The following is a 26,006-nucleotide window of genomic DNA, read 5'->3' as shown; positions in this document are numbered from 1 at the left end:
TTAAAACAGAAATTCAGAGAGCCAGAAATGAGGACTGAGAATCTTAGTCTTAAATGTACTTATCATATGGTCAGTGCCTGCTGGAATGAACTGTAGGCATAAATCCCTGAAAACAGTACCCTCTTGGGAGTGTCAGTGTCCATTGACAGCCTTATGACATAATTTTTCCATTGAGCTTTTCAGAAACCTGTCATACCACACTTCTGTTTGGCTGGCTACCAGGTGAATATACAAGGGACAGAGCACATGAAAAAGTCCCTTTACTAATTACATTTAAAGGAAAGAATAGATATTTTCAGTTTCCTTGATAGAATTTTGAAGATGAGTATAATATTTTTAGCTGTTTTTCTGTGTTTGTTTGGGTTTTTTTCCCTCTTAAATAGAGGGAAAGCAAAGGCATTTTACTCTTGGTGATTTCAGGGCAGGCAGCTGTCACCTTTCTCCTAGTGAGGTCTGTATTTACTGCCTGGTGCTTCTCTCTGCTGGAGTAGGAGGTACAGCTCGTGTCTCTGTATTCACTCTCACTCAGACAGTGCAAATATGTAGAGAAGGACAGAGAGCACATACCATGTGGCAGACATGAACTCACTTATCATGAATGATGCTGCCAGCTGTCACCTCTGGCAGAAATTTGCCTCAGTACCACTGCCAGATCAACTCATCCCCACTGGATATGTTTAGCAATGCAAAACTGAATTATTGCTCTTGCTGTGCCAGTGTGATGTTGAAACAGAATGGCCTGGATTTGTGTCAGTTTACTTCAGATTCCTGTACTGGATAAGTGGGGATGTAGGGGTTCAAGGTCCCCTTTCTGTCAGTGGCAAGAGATCAGCATTTTCAGATTTAGTGCTGCCCACCCAGGATGTAATTCAGCATCTACAGGTACCGTTTTCTTCCTCTTGTGCACAAAATGTGCATGAATCTACTAGGTTTAAAGTTAAGGGCCTCTGTTTCATGCCTAAAGCTTTACAGGGTGAGCCAAAATCAAAATGATGCAGTTTGTTAGAGAGTACAGCAGATTCAGAAACCAAACTTTAATGTGCTCATCTCTCTGCTGATGTAATTTATAGCCCTGTAATGCTCAGTTCCCCTAAAATTTGTAAAGAATAACAGAAATACTCAGAAGTCAGGTTTATGTCTTGGAATGACATCAGGGTCCTTGGGTGAGAGAGACAAGGAGGCTGAGCATGTCATAATAATGTAAATGTGCAAGAAAAGTGTTATAATCAGCAACAAGGTACTATCACCCCACTTTCTGAGTCAATTCCCCCCTACACCCAACCAGAGCATTAATGAGCATCTCAAGTATCTGAGCTGGTGGAGAAGCTGGAATTAACAATGTTTTAACATAGTCTGTGTTTGGAGAGTTTCGCAAAGAGAGAATTGTTAATGAGTAATCCTTGTCCATTAGGGCACTGAGCCAATGAGCCCAAGCTTTGATTCATTGTGTTATCACTACAGGCTTCTGCTAACCCCCAAAAAAACCAAAACAAAAAAGTTCCTGTGTGAGAATCATTAGGATACTGCACTGAGCACAGAACTGTCTTACATCCTGCCATCTGCATTCTTCCAGAAAAGAACAGTAAGTAATAATTTCTTAAACTGATAGCTCTTGCTGTTATGTAATAGAAAAGTAATTTTCTCACCTGAATTATTTTATGGATGTTAATGGATTTTTTACCAGAAAAAAAAAAAAGCTAGCATTGTATTGAAGAATAATAAAAGAAGTAATTTCAGCTATAAAACTGGTGCAACAGAAGGAATTCCCCTTGGTAAAAGTGTTAAGGTCCTGAAAAATCATGACAGTGTTGGAATTTGTCCTGAGAAAGCTGGCTTCTGTGTCTGTGTGTCACTGGAAAAGAAAGCACAACTTTGATACGGATTCTTTCCTTCAATAAAACTATCTCATTAATTATGTCCATCAGCTTTGAAATTGTACTGGTTTGTACAAATTTTTTATCTTTTTAGGAACTGAAAATTTTTCACATGTTAGTAATGGGAGGACAGAGGACAAGCCAGAAAGGGAGCAGTTTTGTTTGTTTTATGTGATTTGTTGAACGGTTTTGTGTGCAGAATCCAGGTGCATCTTCCGAAGTCCAGGACTTTTGTGCTTATCACATAACTAGTACAAGAAAAAGGGAGTTTCACATTTCAAGTAACTAGTATTTGAATCCATGGACAGTTTTTAAGAAAATGTAATTATTTTTTTTAGTGTTCCTACTAACCATTTATCTTCAGAAAACTATAATTGTGGTATGACACATTTGGCTTTTGTTATTTTTATTGCTATTGCTTGTGTTATAGAGAACGTAGAGATCCCAAACTAGATTGGGATTCCAGTAGTCTAGATGGGAATCCAAAACCAGATTAACAAAGTAGGATTTGCAGTTGTATTAGTTTAGACAGAAAAAGATACTGGAGAAAGGAAAACACACAGAAATGGGGTTGAGCAGGTCATCCCAGGGACAATCAGAAGCTGGTTCACTCTTTAAAGTTACTTGCTTATCTACAGAAATGCCTCTGAGATTTCTGGTAGACATTTCAGTTTTACTTGTGATTGATTTAGAGTCAGAATTAGACTGTAAGAACATTCTATACTTTTTCTGTGTCCTGTGTCTCTTCATTGGTCTGATTTTTAACATCACATTGAACAATCTAAACAGTAAACTTCAAAGACAGTAACACCAGTCATGCCTATGGTTCTCAAACTTGCTCATATTGTAGCTTGTTTTTTGCATCAGTTGAGTGTAGCTGCCCATCGTGCCACGTGTGCTGAAATGGTCTGGCAGCAAAAGGCTGGAAACATGGAGCACAAATCTTCCTAATGCTTTCATGTCTGTTTGATATCCTTTCAAACAAACAAGCAAGCAAATAAAAACCCCTCTCCAATAAGTGAGGCACTGCACTAAATGTTCTACAAAAAGGCCAGATCAAAAGCCTGTGAACTAGGCAGGAATCTTCCCATTGATGTTAACAGTGTTTGGGTCAGATCATAGATGAATGATGTGACAGAAATTTCTCTTTGAGTAAATGGCAGCCAAATGTGTAAAGAACAGGATGATATTACGGGACAGAAGGAGGGAACTGCACCTCACTATATTTGTGAAAAGTTTTGCCAGTGCTTTGATATATTTTCTTTTACTGAGCAATTGAAATAGATTCAATTATTCTTCTGAAGGCAAGATGCAATAGGGCTATCATGGAGCTTTCCTGATGATCAAACGTATTTTTGCTTATCTGAAAGAATGGGGCTATGATGCTTTTGTCTTTTAGTAAGCCTAGTTGAATTTAATTTTAATTTTAATTGTTTCATTAAGAGGCTTGGCTTTGCTTACACAGAACCCAGAGGAAACTTCAGTATTGACCCTGGCAGGGTCAGAGGTAGTCCACTGATAATAGACCACAATAAATCTGAAACCTACACCCGCATGAATATGTGAATGTATATATATTTGTATACTCCCATGAACGTATATCCTGTAAAAAAGCTGAGTATGTATACATGTGCATACACACAGTGAAATAACAAGCCACAGATATAGTCATATAGATCTCGGTTTTCCCAGTTAAACGCAGAATACATAAACATGCACCACGTGACTGTTCTTAAGTATGCTAAAGGATTCATCTAATAAAGTTTGATGTAATTCAGAGCTTTTAATATGCAACTGATTAGAACAGTCTCAAGTAATTAGGTATATTTTTTATTTTATGCATACTGATTGCTGGTTTTCGTTGTATATTTTTGGCCTATGAAAATAATCTCAAAAGCTAATGGAGCAAATAGATTTATTAACAAGTTAATGAAAATAATTATTTGGGAAAAAAAAGCTTTCACTTATCCCGTGCCTCTTAATTTATCTTGAGGGGCTCTTATTTTGAAGAACAATATAGATTTCCTGCATTTGCATTTATTTCAGCTTTTACATATCTGTCTGATGTACTTTTTTGTTAAAAAAGAATAGCATAGCAGTCAAATTGGCCATGGTAGCCTAGATTAATCTTGATAGCAGCAGCTAAAAGACGCATTTAATTTAAAGAAGCAAGCATGAGGTAGAGATACCTATAAATGTTTAGTCGTACCAAACATGCCTGTGAATAACAGCAAGAAGCATTACACTATTATGTGGTTTTGTCTGAGAATGAAGAAGAGCTGAGAAAGAAGTTACTGATCCCAGTCCATGTAGATGAAATCATTTTGGAAGCCGAGATGACATAACTTTGTTACCAGCCAAAAAAATGATTCAGACACAATTTCTTAAAAGAATAATTCTGCCAAGAGGTTCTGTGCATAGGTGACACCCTTTGTCACCCAGCCATGTTAGTAGCAACTTTGGTGCCTCGTATGTCTGGTGGATGTGACTATCCCACTGGCCACAATACTTCTGCTCCATGGAAGCTGCAGCCAGCTGAGACCACAGCTGTTTAACTGCAGAAGCAGCCTGGGAGGATTAGGCTGAGAAGAAGCTAATGATGGGTTGTGCATTGTGGCACTGGCTCTTTGAAATGAGAGTCCACCCCTGGACCTGTGATGCCTTGTGACACCTACTTATGGTGGCCTATACCATTTCCCAGAACTGAGCAGTGTGTGGAAAAAATAGGGCTTAAATGCTCCATATTGTGTACCTGCTGTAGGTCTGAAAGCTGGAAATCAGTAGCTGCTGCTTTTAAATACTGGTGAAATTAATTGAATAAATATAATATAGGATAGATGGCTCAGAACAGGCTGGATTCAAGGGCAAATCAAAGCAAAATCTCAATCAGTATTTAATGAAGAGTTTGGTGTTCAGGCAAATATACAGTAGCAAAGCTACATTGAATTGAAAATAAATTTCCAGCCTTTTTAATGTAAACATGTCTTGTGCCTTGCAGAAATCCCCAGAAGACAAGATTATTCCATTAAGTCCACTAAATGGTCTACATCAGCTGAATATATTTAAGAAAATGAATTACTAAAAAGGGTGGGAACTTTAAAATCATAATGAATATTTGACTTGAACTGAATCCATCCAGATTAAAATTAACATGGCAGGAGGGATAGAGAGACATAACCTGTAATGTCCTTGCATACTGGGAGGTTATGACAAATATATCCTCAAGTTTCTTACTATAAACAAGGCAGGAATAAAGCAACAAAGTTTGTGTGTGTGTATGTAAAGAACAACAGATTCAAAGAAGTCTGCCTTGAAGTTTAAGAGGGACATTATCTAATGATGTTAAAAAATGTAGTGACCTCAAAGAAACAAGTTTATAGTCATTTCAAAGACTGTAGAAACACAGGCACTATATTAGCATTGAAAAAAATAGCTTGCTTGCTTGCTTTCTCCTTTATTTGCAGCACAGACTAGACATATGCAGGATAGATAACTTCCAACCCAAGAAGCTATGTGTTGAAAGTCTGACTGTATCCCAACAGTTTAACAAAATACCTTAAAATGGAGTCATATTAGGACTGTCTTTAAAGTATTTTCATATAGCATCCAGCATTTCCTGAGAAGGTAATTTCTAGATTCTGTATGAACACGTAGAAATTCACAATCCCACCACTGACATGTCAGCTGTTGCAGTGTTATCTCCTCATATAGAGCCTGAGGAGGAAACACGAGAAGCAGTAGTAGTGATGATGGAACATAATCTTCCAATCTGGCTTCAGGGAGAGCTAGTCCTGCAAGAAACTAAGGGCTACACACTTGTGAGCTGTAAGAAAGCTATCAAGGGCTTCAACAAGAGAAGAGGGTGGGCATGGCCTACCTCCTCTGGTCTTCAGCAAGAAAATTCAGAGAAACATGCAGGAACCCTCTGGAGATGACTCATTTTGATGTTTCTCTTGGTGAGTGCTAGAACTCTTGTAATGGTCTGTAACAGGAACCAGCTCCCAAGGGTCTGACATGGTCAGTTCATGACCAAACTGTATGTCAGGAGTTGTAAGACTTTTGCAGCCATCTGGGCAGCCCTACCTCTTGAGTCCAGCAGATACCTTCCCCAGCAAACATGGTAACGAGGCATTAAAATGCTTGGAAGTAGCAGTGGGCCTACTGGGATGGCTGGGCTGGTTGCCAACACCCATCCTGGGATATATGGAGTTTTTTTGCTGTTGCAAAACTGTTTCCGTGCTAGATTTGAGGCTGTGTGTTTATATGTTATTTGCCACAAGAACCCTATCTGGTCTGTGATACAAGTAGCTTTTGACATTTCTGAGTAAACTGTTTAAATTATGTGTGGGCAGACATTTAAAATGCATCTGTCTAATTAGAGGGCCTTTGTTTATGTTAAGAAAGAACTTAATGAATCCTTACAGACAAATCTGAATATAATTACAGTGTGCTTGCCACTCTCACAAGCTGCTTCCCAGTCAGCTCAGCACTGGGGCCTTCTGCTACACTCACATTTTTGTCAGATGACTTCACTTCTGCTTGAGAAACATGCTGAGCCCTCACTGAGAAGCCAACAGGGCTGCAACTCTCAAATGCCTGCAGTGAGTGGAAATGCAGTCCCAGGGACAGTCCCATGGGAATAAAACTTAATAAAGGATTAAGACTATAAACAAAGCAAAACATATTTTTGTCAACTTTATGCAGAATCTTCTTAGTGTCTGCATAAACGCTTGAGATGTCTCCTTGCTGGAGCTGTACGTTCTCCTGTTGCTGGTGGTCCTGCTTCAAATGCAATCTTGAGTTGCCCCATCCCACCCACATGAGCCAGACCTGGGCAAGGGAGCCTCTTGCACACCTTCCTCCTGGATGTGGTGCTGCTACAGCTACAGCTTCTGCTTCAGTAGGAGACAATGGCAGATCTCTTGTGTCTTATCTAAGAGAGTGAGAAATAAAAGACCTGAGTAAAGTGCCCCCGTCAACCTCAGGAGACAAGAACTGCTCCATTTGACCTGGTAGGAAGTATGTTAGTGAGTGGACCACAAGCATCTCCCAACCTCCCCAAAGTAGAGTTATAGAGTATATAAACACACACATATATATATGTACATATATTTCACACAGATTTATACAGCTGTGTGAAACCACAAAAGAAACAAGCAGGAGAGCCTGGTTCTTTAACAAAGATTTTCCTTTCTGTAAAAGTAGTAAAATTACTAAAAGAAAATTGCTTCTGTCCTGGCTCAAGCCAGGATACTGTTTTTGCCACCGTTTATCTTGTTCAGGCAGTAATTACTGAGGGCAAGATAAAGAGCCAGTCACTGGAAATTAAACTCAAGTTTCCTGACTTGGTTTTTCTGACCTAACCATAAACTTCTACTTTGTCACTAAGCAAAAGCAGTGAAATGATGAAAGAGTGATGGAAAAATAATGCAAACAAATTATATTCCCTGGAAGCAGGGGCTGGGCAACATGCCCTCAGCAGGTCAGGCCAGTGCTTCAGTCTGTGAATATTTGAACAAGGTTGAGCATAAACTGCCATTAGTTTTAAATGAAGAGCAGTAGGCTGGCAAATAAAATATGCCACAACAAGGAAAAAATAAACAAACTAGATGCAGCATTTTATTTAAAAGCTGAATTAGACATCGTATCTTCAAGCCAACATTTATTACACTAAATATTGAAACAACCTCCTGAATTTTGCCTAACAACAGGTACACAAAAAATAGTTATCTGGTTTTAAATATTGTTTTTGCTTTATATCTTTTAGGGTCTCCTTTCAACCTGTTTTTTAATTAGCATATTTCTCTTGAACTGAAGAACAAATGGGATCTGAAATGAATTTAATAGGACATCACCAGCTAGCCACTGCTGATGGATTTTCTCTTGCTGAAGTTCCTCACTTATTTGGTAAGTCACAAAATTAGTTTAAAATAGCTAGCTATCCTTCACTTGGAAACCTAGAGGAAAATACACTGAAACTTCAGGTCAAGGATAGGTAGTTGGCATGTGCCAACTTTCTTGAATCTACAGTAACTATGGAAGGAAAAACAAGTACGAGGTTAGTGGTGTTAATGTCATCTTACATGCTATTGCTCTCATCACTGCTCATAGCAGAGCCTGTAGGTTGTTTTTATGGCACTGTTCTAATACCTGAAATCACTCAGCAAAGACAGACCTTTGTATGTAGCCTGGATGTTATCTTCATGTGAATAATTTAAATCAAGCTGAGCACATATATTTTCAGTTCATTTGTAGTGAAATTATTCTGCAATGTATGTGCATTGCTATATTATGCAAATTCATGAAAGTAATTTCACCTAAATTAAAACCATTGTCATATTGAAACCATTAAAAACTTACACTATTAAATTCAATGCGTAAGAAAATTTATAATGCAGGCTGGAAAATTTTCCTTGCTCTAGTTCCACTGATTTTTTTCAAGGCTATGCAGGAGTTGTTAATGAATGAAGAATTCTTGGTCAATATTTTATAAGCATGGAGAAGCTGTCTTCTGTTAGATGTACTCCTAAGGAAAAAAAAATAAATAGAATAATACATTTTTTAGCCTTTCTTTTGGCAGCAGAGGGGATACATGATACATTCAGGGCCTCAAACACAATGCAGACCCCCACAGAAAGCTGCAACAATTCAGAAGTTTCCAGTCCAAATAAGACCAGAATTCTGTCTTTTTGAGTGCTGGAAAAACTGAAAACATTTCAGTTTGATCTATCTGAAACAAGAATAATGGCTTGGGCATGGAGGGAGTCTGACACGTGGAGTCACTCCTGCTGCAGAGCTCTAAGAATTTGAGATGATCTCTCCAAATCAGACCATTTCCAGTCTTCTGCCTTCATACAACTAAACTGAAGTACTACCACTAATCATAGACAACTCCCATTGCATTACTGTTATTGGATTTTTGTCTAAATGTGTTGGATTTTGGTGGGAGAAACGTTTTTGCCGTTGTTAAAAAAGTATATGTAAATAGCTAAAACACTTCCTTGCTACCTGTTAATTTCAATGTCAGGCCATGACATAGAAAGAAAACACATTTTCTGTCCAGTCATCCCTTTAAAAGTCCTGCATAACTGAACTGCTTCACATTTTGTCAGGAAGAGTTTTCCCCTTATGTCTACTTTTTCACTAATTATTTCACTATTTTGAAAGAGTAATGATTAGGTAGCTTCGAAATATAAGGAAGCATGTAAATGTAAAATACTTCCCCTCCACATTAAAACCTTACTCAGAAACTGTGAGGTCTTCAGAAGAGGGATTTTGTCTCCCATTATAGATGTTCAAAGCTCAGCACAATGGAGATTTAATTCAAACTGACATTTCTGTAACAGAAAGTAATAAAGTATTAGGGGTTGAATCAGCAGTCCCCTTTAGGAAGGAGACTTACCCTCCTGCTGTGTTTCACTTAAGCTGACTTCTGTTTTGTATAGCCATTTGGTCCTGTTTTCTGGGATGTCACTCAGCTCTCAAAAATGAACTCTTTGCAAATTTGGTGTCTTTCACTTTTATAGCTGAAGAAAACTTCAGAAATAATATGCACCTGAGTCCACAAAGTTGCTCATTGTGAAAATATTACTCCATCTCTTCAAAATGCATGTAGGAGATGGCCTCAATTTTATATTTGTAAACTACTCACATTTTTTTAATGTTCAGTTTTGGCAGGTACAGACTTGTTACCCCAAAGAAACAGGAAGAAAGCTTTTCTTCTAAATGACCCTTAGAACATTCATTTCGCTCAGGACTCCTCACACATTACAGCTGATGTAATACAATGGAGAAATCGCTGGCTTAAAAAACATCAGCCTTCACACAAAAGTCTCCTTATTCAAAGATGCATACTCACATTCTGTACAAAACCTTGGGAATATATTTTCTTCTCATGCTTCACTCAGTCTTCGGGTAGAGTGTTCTTAGACCTTCAAAACCAAATTTAAGTGCATCTCCAAACATTAGCACCAGGTCCAGGTCTCTCAAAATAAATGCTGTCAATTTTGAGTTGCTTGTGCTGTGAGCCTCATCATCATGGTAATTCCAGGGAAGTTCTACATACCCTCAGGATTTCTGGTTGTAGCAGATTTCAGACAAGTTTAAACAAATAAAAAAAGAAAAGTTTTCTCCCTTTCAGTAGTTGAAAATTGTGTGTTGCTGTTTTAATAGGGTATGTCTACAGTAAGCTATCTCCTGGCGTCATTGGAGTTTGTGTGTTTAAACTGTAGTTTTTCACTTCTGTAGCTACAAGTTCCCAGAAAAAGGGGCTCAAAATGCAAATTAGGAAGGATCTTTAACCTAGCAGAAGTCAGGGTACTTCCTTTCCACCCTGCTTTCCTGGTAAGCTGCTTCTATATTTCTGCCTCACTACCCAGGTGATTTAGAAACATCTTAGATCTCTTCATAGAAAACATCTTTTTGAAGAAGTATTCAAATGCAGATGTGTAAAATGCATCCTCTACAGCATCTGCATGCAAGATCAACTTTTTCTTCTTTGCAGCTATTTTTCCAGTGAGGGAAAGGGAATATTAATGACAAGAAATCCCAGAGGTGCATGGATTTCCAGGGAACCTGTCCTGTTAAGATATTTCTTTTCCTCAGACAAACAATGTATTTTTTATTTCTCAAGCCCTAATGAATTGAACTGGGCCCACCAAATGAAGATTGGTCCAGTTTCACATCCTGAATTAAGAGAAAGTGTCACACCTACCAATCTGCATTATTAGCCTTTGTAATTTAGGACTGAAATCCTGATCTTCAAAACCTTTGGGTGCTTTGTAGTTCACTTTGGAGCCATTAATTTGTCCCATGGACACTTCTACCATGAGAGATGTAGACTGATCTGAGCTCCTTCACTTTGCTCCAAACTGACTGGACACAAGACATGACCTAGAAGACACTGAGGTACATTAGCAGAGCTCTGGGCTGAAGCTGATGAGCCTTGATCTAAGACTTGACAATTCAGCTGGGACAGCAGAGTGTTGCAAAAAGGGATTTATTAACATATTTCAATTGCCTTCAAAAGCTTTCCATATTAGAACCAAAACGTGCTAAATACCTGTATCTCACTCATTTCTTCCAATGGTTATCACTTGCCCTTTTTTACAAGGGACTGAACATATTTGCAGACACCAAAAATGTCTCCTTCACATTATAAATGTACAAGGTAAACTTATATATCTGTATGACATCTGAAATATATATGGCATTTGACTCAAGCTGTCATTGATATGCTGAGTAAGTAGCAAACCTTTAAAGTAATAGTCCCATTCTATTTTCTGTGAAAGCATCTTACACAGGAGTGAAGAATATGCAAGGTATTAAGTATGAAACTTCAGCTATAAGATGATGGAATTATTTCTAAAAAGATAAGTCACTACTATTATGTGTTTAATTTTACTAAATACGTATTTTTAGTATTTTTGGTGTCCTGACAATGTTTTCTTGTAATGTGACATCCAAATATAACAAAACAAGAAATGCCACCCTCATTGTACATCCCCACCTGAGAAAGAAGTTTTTGGGACGAATGAGCACTTGTAAAAGCTGTGTTGAAATGGACAATAAAGAAGAAACAAAAAAATTACAAGTAACAAAGGGGAAAAGAAAGCAATACATTTAAACTTATCTCAAGCATTTGACAATGTAAGAAAAACACCATGACATTGTTATTGTAGGCAAAGAACAGTGCCTAAGATGAGCACAAAAGTCTGACTCCTTTGAGATACATTTGTATGTGTTCTGCTTATGCTGTTTTGTTTTGAAAAAAAATACAAATATTAGGATAAAGTGTCCAAACTGATTTAACAGCTTCAAGATCACAAGGTATGTTAAATAACTATTTGTTTTCGCACCACCTGGCAGATGATCCAACATCTGGCTTCAACCCTGCAGAGAAGATAATTAGGCCCGTAGCAGACCCCCAAATCAAAAGGAATCTAACCAGCACAAATTAAAACAGAAATTAGTGTGCAATAATTATGAAGAGAGCCAAACCAAACAGAGTGGCAATCCGAGAAAAAAAATGTAACAAGAAGGAATGCAGGTGAACAGGGCCATGAGGGTGAAGGTTGCAACACCAAGCAAGGCAAAACCAAAATGGTGGACTTCAACCACGCTAATATTTGCTGGAAGGGCAGCACAGCCTTGCACGCAGAGTCCTGGAGGGCTAAAAGCAAAGATTGTCATTGGGAGAATGGATTCACCAAAGGGAAATCATGCTTCATCAATCTGATTGTGTTCTACTACGCTTTAACTGTCTGGGTAGATGAGGGGGAGCAATGGACATTATCTACCTTGACTTCAGCAAGGCTTTTGACGCTGTCTCCCATAACATCCCCACTAGGAAACCCAGGAAATATGGGCTAGATGAGTGGTCAGTGAGGTGGATTGACCTGGGACTCTTTAGCCTAGAGAAGAGAAGCCTGAGAGAAGACCTTATTAATGCCTACAAGTATCTAGAGGATGGGTGCCTTGAGGTCAGTAACAACTCATAGTACAGACTCTGCCCACTCTAGAGAGGGTTAGAGTTACATCTATGTCACATAGATAGAGACTTGATCCTTGACATTTGGCCTTGGGGCACTCTTCTATCTTGTCGTACAGATGTGTCCAATATAGGCTGAGGACTTTGGCCTTTTATTGAGAATAAAACATTTATGTGCTTTTAAGCACATAATCCAGTCAGCTGACACATGCTGCTTGTGATATTGAAGTGGTTAATCTATAGCACAGAAACACCTGATATGTCTAAATATTTATTGATAGAAATTTGGCAGTAAATAAAACATAATAGGTACAAAACTACAAGGCTGGGCTACTTGGAGGCATCCCCTTGAATGGTAACCAAATTTTAGCCAGGTAAATCCACGCAGGGAATGGATATTGCTATTGTTTCAGACAGTTACAAGCAAGTTTCTCTGCAATTAAGTTAATCAGTAAACTAAATAACCTCTGGCCTATGTCACTCCTTTGCTAGCCTTAAAGAAAGTTCTCACAGTAAAGAAGTCAACAGGATATGGACAAAGAAGAAATAAGAAGTTTTATTTAAACTGTAGTTTTTACTGGGGGGAAAAAAGGAAAAAGAGAGGGAAAGGAGGACTGGGTACCTTAACAAGAGTACTTTTCTTCAAGAACTGCTCAGACCAAAGACTGCCTAAGGTAGGATATTGTCATATTCTTGGTTGGACATGTTTGCCATCTGTTCTTGCATTCTTCTTTGCAACTGTAGGATGCTAGAAGGTTGTTTAAACTAAGTGATCTCTAAAGATCTGTATAAATTGTTTGGAATTAAATCAGGATTTCATTAGTAGTTATGCTATGGTTTCCAAATTACTTAATTCTGAACCTTGTTCTTATTTCTTAAAGTTCCTTCATGAATATTGTACAGAAAGTCAGACATTTGTATTTTAAGCCTGCTTGGAATTTTTTTTCTCTTCAATTAGCTTTATATTAATGGAAAAATAACTTTCAGTAAAATGTGATCTCGTAATTTCTGTAATATTCTGACTGCAAAACACCTTCAATCTGCACATACCCTCAGTATAATTCTGCAAACTGTAAACATGTTCTTTAGTTCTTACAAGGAAAATTCCCTTTCCTTTCTACATTGTTTAGTTTATATCAAATATTTTTTCAAGTCTTATGTAAAATATTCTGTGTAAAATTTAAAGTAACAAAAGCAAAACTCACCAATGAGTTTCAGTTGCAAGTGGGACTGTGAAAATATATGGGTAAAATGATGACCACATCCATGTGAAAGTTCCACTTTGACATTAATATGCTTTCCAGATTTATGTAAGATGTTTTTCATTGAAAAACATTTATTTGCAAAACTTTATCTAAATGATTTAGTGCTGTAAGTAATATCACATTTGCGTGTGCTTGGACTGTGACACTTTCTTTAAAAAGGTAAAAGGTATGCTTCCCAAAGGGAAAAACAGGTAAATGTTCAAAATAGTTAACACCACTCAAACATAAAATAGAGCTGTGTTCCAGTGAGCTTGTTTCTGATTTCACTTTCACTGCTTATACTACTGCAACTCCAGCCACTTCAGCGGGCTATTTTGTGTGTTACAGCAGTGTAAGACCAGCCCATCTCAGACTTCTACTAATATATATCTGGATAAAAGTATATGTGCATTCCAGTTAGCAAGATAAGATTAGTTTCCTTTTGTGATAAGAAACTGTTTGGTCTAGACTCACATGTATTTTGCAAAGCATAATTCCAAAAATCAGTGTGGTTTTCAAACGTGGCACAAGACAGAGCAGTGCACCATATACCTCTGAAAGCAGAACCTCTCCAGCTTTCCTTGGAAGCCTTGTGAACACATAAGGCTGGGGAACATAGCTTCTGTCAACCCTGCTTGTTCTTCCCTTTCCCTTCCACTGCTCTGAGCATGCACTCAGTTCAGATGGATGGTTTAACTACATGCCCGACGCTGAAGGAAAGAAATAGATAAAGGCTGGTTGTTTTTTTCTCCTGTATTTGACTTCATACATTAGGACTCAGATTTTTTTTGTTTGTTTCCACAAGGAGCAGAGTTAATGATTGTGAAGATTTTTCTAAATATAGTTTTCTAAACACTTCTAAACGGTGAAACACCCAGCATTGCCTTTTTAGCAGACTTGGGTTTTTTAACAAGCCTTCAAATTTATTTATTTAATTTTTTTAAATTTTTTTTTTTTTTTTCTGTGTAAAGGGTATTGCCTTCTCTTCTGGCTCTTTCAGAGACCCAAGCAATTCAGGAGGCTGGTATAGAGTTTTTGTGGAATTTCTGTGTATGGCATAAAGTTAAAAATCAACAGTTACTTCCTTTTCATTCTGGGATTGTCCCACGTTCCTTCAGCAAGCTCAATCAACAAAGTAATAACTAACTAGCAAATGAAAACTTAGGTCTCCATGGTGAACAGATTCCTTTCCAAAGAGAGACTGAATTGTTTCTATAATGATTGTGCGTCTCACAATCAACCTGAAGTACCTTGACCAGTCTTCATGAGCAACAGTCTCAACAAATGGTAAATATAATTAAAGACAGACCACCCACTCCTTATTGTCCTCACCCTTTATGTATTTTGTCACCTTGCAGCTGGCAGGTATCAGTGACAGTTTGCATTTGATGCATAAAGTGGTAACATCACCTCCAAGCTCTTCCATAGAGTCCCCAGATGCCTGTATTTTGTCTCAGGTCTCCATATGTCTGTGCTGTTTATTTAAAGGGCATGAACTGGGTTTGGGGAGTGCTTCCTGATACTCTGCTTCTGCTAGTGAAGTACTTAGGGCCTTTGCCTCTTCTGGAGCAACTAAATGCAACCATAATTACACTAATTGTAAATAACAAATAGCACCATTATTCTCATTTGGTCTTGTGTCACATTCTTCCAGACTTACATCTTGCTGCTTATTCTCGAGCTGAGACCTCAACATTTGCTACTGGCAAAGATATGCTGTGGGCAATACAGCAGTCACACAAATCCAAAACACTTGTATGGCTTCTGCAGCACCATAAAGGGCAGAAGGCTGCAGAGCAAGAGCGTGAGACCTTGAAAGTGAATAAGTAGGTGAAACGAAAAGGTTAGTTTCTGGCACTAATTGAAGTGAGACAAAGGAGAGGGAAGAATGCCCTGCTAGAGATATTAATTATTGTTGTCATTACAGATGTTCCCTCTTCTTAACTGTCAGCATTTTTTCATTGTTTCTGATTCCTTAGAAGTAAAGGAGCCTTGTCAGGGAACCAATTTTATGTCAGCAAAAATATTTTTTTGAAGTGCTTCTGAAGCACTGTTAAGTAATGGTCACCAATGAACATTAATCTATGATTTCCTTGTAAATAATGTTGTCAACTCCATTAAGAGAGAGACTCAGCATCTTCCTGGAAATATGCATTATTTTTCTCAGATTCTCTTCTTGGAACTAATGAAGGACTTGTGTCAGTGTTTCCATGAAACTGCAAGATGTGGCTCTCTACAACAGAAAATATGAAGTAGTTTGCAAATAACTTTTAATTTACTCTTTTCAACTGTTTGACATAGAGTTGGTTTTAATTATGCCGTTCAGGGACTGTTGTTGTGCTTGTAGTATAGAAAAAAAAACACAACAAACAAAAACAAATCAAATTTATGTAGTTGGAATTTTTAAATCTGCTATTTAATAGGCAAAGTTAAGGTAGCCTCCAGATACTGTGTCAATCCCAACAGGAAACGTTGCCATTCCTCGTAGCTCTGCCAGGTTTGCTGTTGGCTGGGAGATGAGTAGTACTGGCTTGCAGGGGTGCCTCATATCAGACCCACACAACTTCACTGAGCTTGTAGAGGCTGGGGTGGGGAGCAGCCTGCAGGGGCGGGTTGGTTAGCCACTGGAGGCTGGATTGCAATACAGTTGTATTTCACCACTGAAAAAGGGTAAATTTAGGTTAGATATTTGCAAGAATTTCTTCCTCCATGAGGGCAGTGCTGAATGAGCACTGGAATTAGTTGTTGAGGGAGGTTGTGGTTGTAGATGCTCCCTCCCTGGAGGTGTTCAAGACCAGGCTGGATGAGGCTTTGTGCATCCTGGTCTGGTGTAAGGTGTCTCTGCTCATAGCAGGGAGGTTAGAACCTGATAATCTTTAAGGTCCATTCCAACCTTAACCATTCTATGATTCTATCATACTATATTATTAATATCTTCCCTATTCCTTCATGGTAACTTCACTTTCCCCTTTCAGGCTTTTCTTAAAGGTTTATTTCATATTCTTAGTCTTCTAATTAAGCCTCACTCTTGTCATCTTTCCCCAGTGGGGTTTTTCCCTGTCAGGGGAGTTGAATCTAGATTCTAAGGTCCTTTCCAACCCAAACCATTCTATGATTCTATGACATATTCATTGAGAATTAAGTAGAAATTAACATTATTAACTTCACTTTCCCCTTTCAGGCTTTTCTTAAAGGTTTATTTCATATTCTTAGTCTTCTAATTAAGCCTCACTCTTGTCATCTTTCCCCAGTGGGGTTTTTCCCTGTCAGGGGAGTTGAATCTAGATTCTAAGGTCCTTTCCAACCCAAACCATTCTATGATTCTATGACATATTCATTGAGAATTAAGTAGAAATTAACATTATACTTGAGTCTTGATCTAACTTTCACCAATGCCATGGGATTTTTGGCTCCTGTTTGGTTTTCTTTCATTCTGCTGTGAGACCTAATTTGGATTGCTAGCTTCTCTGTGGTGTGGATTGCTCTTCCTTGTAAACACATTTATATGATTAGCTGTATGGTATTCTCCAAGATTTTTTAATGTGTCAGTGATGGACATTTCCATCAATAATAAAGGCATAGCTGAGAATGGTTGAGTGAGTTTTAAAACATCTTGCAATCTATTTGTGTAGGACCAGGACCACAGCAAATCTGAGTCCAGATAATGCAGTCTTTATGATTGTGCCTTGTTTTTTGAGATGGATGCCTGAAAGTGGAAACTTCTACTGTAACTGCAGTTTCATGGTAGCAATAAAAATTGGTTTTGCATTATTATTTTTCAGGTGTCCTTTCAGAGCCAATGAGTTCTCCAGTGCAAGAGGCAGATGTGTCACCTTACACACAGTACAACAATGTGCCATTTCCTCAAGTTCAGCCACAGATTTCATCGCCACCTTATTACTCCAACCTCGGCTTCTACCCTCCACAGCATGAGGAATGGTATTCCCCTGGGATGTATGAGCTCAGGAGAATACCCTCAGAGACCTTTTTCACAAGGGAGACAGAGATAATGGATATCCCTGTGGCCAAAAAGCCTAGACTGGGTCATTCCACAGGAAGAGTGAAAGGAGAAGAGCTCTGTGTGGTCTGCGGTGACAAAGCCTCTGGGTACCACTACAATGCTCTTACTTGTGAAGGATGCAAAGGTAGGATTAAATCAATTACAGAATACAATTCAGCTAATAAGCACAGCAGTTTATGAATATTTTTGAGCTGGGATTGTTCAACCTGGAGAAGAGAAGGCTCCAGGGAGACCTCCTAGTGCCCTTCCAGTACCTAAGGGAGCCTACAGGAAAGCTGGGGAGGGACTTTTTTCAAGGGCTTGTAGTCAGAAGACAGGGGGCGATGGATTACAACTGAAAGAGAGAGGACATTTAGGTTAGACATCAGGAGGAAATTCTTTAGTGAGAAGGTGGTGAGACACTGAAACAGGTTGCCCAGGGAAGTTGTGGAAGCTCCATCCTTGGAAGTGTTCAAGGCCAGGTTGGATGGGGCTCTGAGCAACCTGATCTAGTGGGAGGTGTCTCTGCCCATGCAGTGGGGTTGGAACTAGATGATCTTTAAAGTCTTTTCCAATTCAAACCATTCTATGATTCTATGATGTTATTATTTACACTTGGATCTGGTGTACACTACTCTGTGTTTTCCCCAAGACAAATTGACAGCATCTTCCATCATTGTCCTGTGATTATATAGCTCAGCTGGCCAACCTATGGCTCTTGAGACATCATTAGGTCTTGGTAAACTGAAGAACAGGTTCCATGTGGGGGCCTGGCAGCCTAGCTCTGCTGTCTTGGAAGGTGTTAGAATCATAGAACTGTTGTGGTTGAGAAAGACCTTTAAGATCATCAAGTCCAGCTATTAACCTAACTCTACTGAGTCCAGTGCTAAAACATGTTCCTACACACCTCATCCACACATCTTTTAAACACCCCAGAGATGGTGATTCAACTGCCTTTCTGGGCAGCCTGTTCCAGACCTTGAGGACACTTACAGCGAAGAAGTTTCTTTTAAGTTTCTTCTGTTTGTGCTGATCTCTCCCTGTGGAAGGAACCAAACCCATGGAGGCCCTTGGGAGTTCAGTGCTAGGCTGGCTGTGAAATCATCTGCAAACCCAGCTCAAATGCCTTCTGTAGTGAGGAAGGGTAAACTGTCAGCTCCCACCTGCAGGATGTTGCCAGAGAATCTGTTTCACCCAGCTCCCAAAGGGTACAGTGGGTGTCTTAATGAAAGGGTTTCTGATTCTAGACTTTCTTCTGGGGGTAACCTCTGTCCCTAGGGAGGGACATTCTTCAAGAAGCAGGTGGTATCTCTAGGATAAATGTCTTGCTGCCTAGGAGAACAATATTCACAAGCCAGTGTCAGAGTAAATGGAACATAGAAACTCACTGCCATTACTGGAAATATGATTGCCAGGTATTTTAGCAGAGAGGGACAAAACGTTAAGTTGATGGAATAACTATTATACCTAAAGATTGTTACTCTGAGAGGGCTGTGGTGCATTACAGAAAGACAAATAATGCCCCAGTTTTTCATTCTATTTTGTCAATAAATATTTCATGAACATGGAGCTCACTGTCACTGGGAGTGGGCTTTGAACTAATTTAGGGGTTTTGCTTTATCTATTACATATCAATTTCTGAGGGCATCCCAGACCACACTGGTCAACCCCTCTAGACATGAATGCAGTCAAGGGTTATGTAGTTAATAATTTCAATAAATAAGATACCAGTTTCTTTGTGCTGTCTGTGTGAATATTTTCAAAGCCAAAGTCTCAAAGTAAAAAATATTTTCATTACCTCATACGAATGCTGTCATTAGAGACCAGATTAAATTTTATTTTAATGTGAAGATTCCAAGTAATTATAAATTTGCTTTGTTAGTAAGCTATTCCTAATGTTTAACAACTTCATTATTAAATGTCTTAGCAATTTCCAGACTTAAAAGTACAAACTATAGAATTTGTAAAGAACATTTCTAGGAAAAAGGTTTAAACCACTAGGTAAATACTCCAACTAAAATCCATGGTGAAAGGAAACATGTTCATCTCTTTACTAATTCAGTTTGGATCACTCTATGTAACCATAATTTTACTGCTTTATTGGCATAATTTATTTTATGTTTTTGCTCTGTTTCATGAGTGCAAAATCAATTACAAAGAATAGTACCCTTGATCAAACATAGTAAAAGTTAAATTCTCAAACGATAATGCATTCTGTTTCTACAATAAACTTTAGAGGTGATTAAGGTACCAGCTGATTCAGTAAAAAGATATGCTGAGGATAGTAATTCTGTTTGACAAGCTGAAGGGAATACTATGTTTTATAGACCTCTGATCATTCTAGTGCACCTGTAGAACTTTTCATAATAGTATACACTACCCTCAAAGCACAGTGACCAGACTTGGACTCGGTACTTCAGTTGTGGTCTTATCAGTGCAGTAGGAGAACTACCTCATGTGTCTCGCATTCAAGTATGAGATTAGCCTTCTTTGTGGCAAGAAGGCTGTTAATTCATGCTCAAGGTGTGTCCAAAATAATATGCAGATTTATTTCTGTAGGACTAGTACCCACCTTCCAGCACCCCTGCTTCACTGATATCACGGACATTCTTATTCAAAAGGGGATGATTTGCACAAATTTTTATGGGATTCAGTCCACTGTGATGCATATGCTAATTTTTTTGCTTTTTCATTTCTTTCTCAGGTAATGCATTCAGCAACACCCTACATTCTTTTTATTTTTTTTTCTTGGGCAGAAGGAAAAATATTAAGATCTTATTTATCTTCCTTCAAGAGAATATTAATCTGAAGATACAGGCAGGAGGATATGCTTCAAAATATATTTTTAATACATCTCTACCCATTAAAAAATGAGTATTAGCTATTTCATTCATATTTTATATATTATGCAAAAGCAGATTAAACAGAACATTTGCTCTCATGCAACATTTGCCTGTGATACCATATGTGTGTGTGTGTGTGTGTATGTATTTATATATATATATATATATCTAAGGCTTCTTTGAGGTTTCTCTCACCTCTAATATATCACATTAGAAAATCCTGCCTTGATTGATAATAGCAGTACATTAGGCTCATAAAGAATGAGGCAGTTCAGGCATTGTTACAGCATAGGGAGAAATATACTGTGCTTAAGCCTGCTGCTGTAGAGGGCATTTCTGAGACAACCTTTGCAGACAGACATCGAAGGCTTTCTTGTTTAGCCTCAGCCTCTACAGTGATGCTGGGTTTCAAGGGCCATTTTCAGATGTTACAGAACAAGTGCAACACCTTTTCATGCTTGTTCAATAAAGCCACAGAGTAAGTTCTGGTGAAAGAAAAGCTAGTTGTGGATTCCCTCTATGTAGGCTGGCACTATGACTTTTTGGAGCCTTTAAACCACTCCTGATAATGCTCAATGTCTCTCATGCCAGACTGAAAACACTTCTTGCAAAAAAAGGTCCCGCTTTAATTTTTCCTTGCACTAACACCCACCCCATGGGGCATGGGGGAAAGGAGCATCGGAGCACGTCTTGAGAGTCTGACAGAGCAGAGCAGGTGTTTCTTAGAAATTGTGAACTTCAAAAACAAACAATAGAATTGAAAACCCCAAAGCAGTTGGCCTTCAGGATGCCAAACAGAGATATTTACGAAGCTTTCATATATGCTTTTAACAGCTGCCCTCAACTTCCACAATTTCTGTAAGAAAAATCAGCATCAGTAGCATTGGAGCAGCTCTAGCCATAATTAATCATACTCATGACTAGCTAAGAGAACAAAGCAAATTCCACATTTCCAGCCAAGATGAGCTTTTGTAATGTGGCAAGATCAGATAAAAGTTAGATTGTCCTAGAGAAACCTTCCACTTTTGGGGCTACCCCTTCATAAGTTTAAGAGATTCAATTTCTGATTTACCTCTGAATTTGTGTAAAACTCCTCCTGGTACAGAAGGTCACCAGTAATATTACTGAGGCAGTTTAAGTTCATTTTGAATTATCAGTGAATAACATATAAATATATATAAATTCCATTCATACAAAAAAATCTAATTTCAAATTTAATTAGGAAGAAGTCTATTTCAGAAGACAATGATTCAAGAGTCACTTCATGATAAAACTGAAGCAAGAGTAGGGTATAAATTTTTATGAAAAAATAAATATATTCACTTTTCATTTCACATAATTTCATGCTTTCCAAACCTTTGTTTTCAAGAGAAAATATTGGACTGTTTGAATCTTGTTGGTTCCTTGCTTTTGCATCCATAGTTTTGCATTCTTCTTTCCCTTTCTTACATAATTCTAGAAATTAATTTACTAAAATTTTTCTCTTTGCTCCTTCATGCAAATCTTGTGGGAAAGGTGTGTGGTAATCAATTTGACTTAGAATCTTATAAATATTTGTGCAGAGGTTTTCAACATTTACTACTAAATTATGTGTCATAAATTACAGGATTTCAATTTAGCCAATAAAAGTAATAAATTGTGTAAAGCAGATGCAGTTGCCTTTAACTGAGAATGTACAGCTTAAATCCAGGCCTTTCTCTCCGTTTCCTAACCAGTAAATGGTAATGTATTAAACACCAAAAGAATGATGAACAGAAATAATGCCTGGGGCTGCTGGAGGTTCTACACAATCTGCATTTCAAAAGAGACTGATGCCAGTCACCTGCATTTATCTGAAAAGCAGCTGTTAAAAGAGACAACATGGAAGAGATTTCAAGCAGGAATTACAGACCATTCAGAGAAATGCCAGACCTTCCCTGACCAGGTAGTGGAATGGTTTTACTGGTAGCTACACACTGGTACTTGGAAGAGATGATGCAACTCTAAAAATATGTGCCAAACTTGGGAAATTGTCATCTGCTGGCAAAGTTATCATGCCATCTGTTATCTTGCCTAGATTCAGTGGGTCAGGGTCTGAGCTGAACACATGCTGAAAACACACAGACAAATCCTGCAATGGAAAAAAATAATCAGATTCTCATCTGAATTTGCCCTACGATTTGAGTATGGGAGACTGGGTCTTACTTGGTGCCTCTATTAGTGTGTCAAAATTCCAGATTGGAAAATGATGGTGGTATTATTGCCCCAGCCAGTGGCAATAAGAAAGCAAAGCTTCATTAATACCTCTAGTTAATGTAAATTTATGAAGAGCTCAAATTTGAAGTGCACTATATATCAGTGATATGCCAGAAGATGTTCCAAGGAGCACTAAAGGAACACTAAAAGTTCAGAAATGTTCAAGCCATCATTGGCAGCAAAGACTCTGTTTTTTTTGTGATGACTCTTTCATTCAAATTGCACTAATATCTGGAGCACTCCACATTTTGCTCACAGCACCACTGTCAGAGGTGTGCTAGGCAGCAGCCAAATAGGAGATTTGGACAAGATGAGGAATGGTTCTCTGGATTTCTTGGCGGCTGTAGGTGCAATAGGCAGGTACGATGCAGCTTCCTTATTAAACTCAGGGATAGGTAAGCAGATCAGCATGTGGAGCTTCTGCAGCTCCCAGCAGCTGAAGGAACATTGACAAGTTACACAACTCTCTACACATCCCGTATTTCAGGAACGTCAGAGCACTCATCTACAAATACTGAGAACACAGTTGTCGAGGCACTGAAAGAAACTTGTGGTGCAGCAGAACATGTGACATTCAGAAAACTCAGTGGAGATGGAGGTGGTTGATTACTTTGCTTGTGTGAGTGTTTTCTTTTATCTGTGTCACTACTCTCTTATGCAGGGTTCTTCAGAAGAAGCATCACAAAAAATGCAGTATACAAGTGTAAAAATGGAGGCAACTGCGAGATGGACATGTACATGAGGAGAAAATGCCAGGAGTGCCGCCTAAGGAAATGCAAGCAAATGGGCATGTTGGCTGAATGTATGTATACAGGTATTTGCATCATATAGTCAGAGTATGCAACAAATATTGTATTTACTTAACTAGGCTGGTGTTAATAATACAGCTATGAAAGACATCATCTGGCAGGAGGAAGGCACATTAAAGATGACGTCATGCCTGTGCCTTCTGCGGAAAAAGACAAACGCACTTACAAGCAATGGGATTTAAAAGGTGTAAGAACCGAGCAAATGTTTAAGGAAGGGCTGTCCTGCACTACATGACAGCCATTAGTCTGCTTGAGCAGGAACAAAAAGCAATTAAGGGGCACAAGCCTATGGGAGACTCTCCAGGAGTGAGGAGTTTGCAGTATTGTGGAAGCCAGAAAAAGAAAATCCTGATGCTTCCCTTTGCTACTCCTTCTAGCTCTCTCTCCCTGTCAAGTTCTTTCTAGCCAAGTCCGAATTCTGGCATTCACTCAATGCTATTTTCAAGAAAAGAGGAGGATTGCTGCTAGCAGGAAGTTTCTGTGAATTTGCCGAGTGTGTGATCCCAGACCTCACCCAGCAATCAGGCAAAGCCTGGTAAGGCTTAGCCCTTTTTTATAATCCCATTAGCTGTTCTCATGACTATATAGATTTTCCTGCCTTGTATATAGGAACATAGGTAGAACTATCTCCAGAAATTAAGCTGATAAACTTCAAAAATGTTTCACATCAAAATGAATATTCTCTTCAGACTGACAGCTTATAAATGTCATTGATCTTCACACTGGGTATCTTAGAGCAACAGAGATATTTGAGTGGAACATTAAACACAGTCAAAACTAAATTTGGAGTAAAATTTTGGCCAATCCATTATTTTTACAAGCTTGCTCCTGACATCTGCTCTTCTGCCTTCCGTGAACAGGGCTACAATTTTTTGTTTCTTGATGGGTCCAATCATTTTAGCATACACGTACATATGAAACCAATTTAGGTTCATACAGGAAATTAATCTGCCTGGAATTTTTAATATACTTCTATCCCTCAATCTGATCAGAAGATGTTATATTAACTGTTGGTTTTGTGAGAAACAATAAGCTCCATCAATATTTGGAATGCATTGCCAGCAAATTGTAATTAATCTTTCATTCTGCAAATTGAACAGGCTACAAAGATCCCAAGATATTCTCGTGCAATATGTAAATATATGAGCAGACACCACCACTATGATGACAGCACTCAATGTGTCCCTAAGTGTCAGAGGAAAATAACTCCCCTGTGGTGCTGATCCCAAATCCATTGTTCCAAAAATTTTTAGGGTTCAAAATAGCCTGAGTGACTCAGTGCTACAAAAAAACAACTCCTCACTGAAAAAAATGGGTCAGCGTAAATAATACTGACAGGCCCCACATGAAACTTTTAAACTGGCCTATCGTTTTCAAAAATATGTGAAATAAAAGCCAGTGAATGTCATTGTCACCTGACTCTCTCTGCAATGGAAACACGGGGTATCTTGTGTCGCTCATGACTTAACCATAAGCATTGCTCTAATGCCCTGCAATGAGGATGTTTGGCAGGGTACTTTTTAATGGCTTTTAAGTAGGAGTGTGCTGTATAATTGCTTTTAGTTCAAGGCAATCCAGGACAGTAAAACACAAAGCTTCTAGCAATATAGAGCATTTATTTGAGAAAAAAAGACTAGGAAATAAAAGGTTACCTTGAACTTTGTTTCACTTACTCATTTCGTGGGATTGTAATTGCAAGCTCTGTGGATTCTTTTTCCCCTCTGAACAAGGAGGTAAAGTCTTATAAATATTTATGGCACAGCTACTCAACAATCCTACTCCTGCCCTTTATACACAAACTACAGACAGATCAAAATCACTGGCCATCTATTTCAGTCATTTGCTGTCATTTTGATATAAACTGCAGGTTTCTTCAGTGAAATGTCTACCTAGGGAAGATCCAGGTTCTGCCACTCTTCCTGGAAGGTAATACCTGTTTAATACCCATTGAAACCTAGGTAACTAGGAGGTAAAAAGTAAAGTCCTGTCACTCACATGAGTTTTCCAGCTAACTTAAATGAAGACAGAAAAAGAGTTCAAGTTACTCTTCAGTAGTAGGAACCATGAGAAAAATCTGTCTTACTGCTGAAGGCAAATGTAAACTAAATTTTCTCCAGGAAGGCAGTAGACCAAATCCTAAGCTGGTGGAAAACTGTACAAGCCCATTAACACCACTAAAGGATGAGCTGAATAACTTAGAAAAAGAAATCTATGATGCTGTGAGGCAGCACAAATTACATGGCTTGATACCAACTATTATCTCCATCATTTCTATTCCCCCTTCCCCCCTTCAAGGTATTATTTGCAGGTCTTATTTGAATCATGTAAATTTCCTCTTCTCTCAGAGGTTCAGGTGGGTTATTTAATATAGTGCTTAAACAGGAAATTAAAAACATTCACAACGAAATTCACTGGTTTTATGGTATCTTTGTCCAACATCATATACTCACTGAATGAGCCTCTTCTCCTGCTTGGCATTTTCAAAGGTGAAGAATAGGAAGGATACTTGAAA

At 38.4% G+C, this 26,006-nt stretch overlaps 1 protein-coding gene across 3 annotated transcripts in view; it reads left to right on the top strand.

Annotated features, from left to right (window-relative positions):
- The first annotated feature begins 1,500 nt into the window (after positions 1–1,500).
- Positions 1,501–26,006, top strand: part of NR1H4 (nuclear receptor subfamily 1, group H, member 4) — a 40,390-nt gene continuing 15,884 nt past the window's right edge. The window contains exons 1-4 of one of the 3 annotated variants that reach the window (XM_009999027.1): positions 1,501–1,582; positions 7,642–7,781; positions 17,390–17,752; positions 23,347–23,487. In XM_009999027.1, the coding sequence (XP_009997329.1) occupies positions 7,697–7,781; positions 17,390–17,752; positions 23,347–23,487 (589 nt within the window). In that variant the 5' untranslated portion in view covers positions 1,501–1,582; positions 7,642–7,696. Of the gene's footprint in view, positions 1,583–7,641; positions 7,782–17,389; positions 17,753–23,346; positions 23,500–26,006 lie in introns of those variants that run through there. The other 2 variants (XM_009999026.1, XM_009999028.1) reach the window with 2 other exon arrangements.

The sequence above is a fragment of the Chaetura pelagica genome, unplaced genomic scaffold (genome assembly GCF_000747805.2).
Source record: "Chaetura pelagica isolate M959 unplaced genomic scaffold, ChaPel_1.0 scaffold725, whole genome shotgun sequence".
NCBI classification, from domain to species: Eukaryota; Metazoa; Chordata; class Aves; order Apodiformes; family Apodidae; genus Chaetura; species Chaetura pelagica.
Note: the sequence above shows the minus strand (reverse complement) of the source record. Positions and strands in the feature narration are given on the sequence as shown.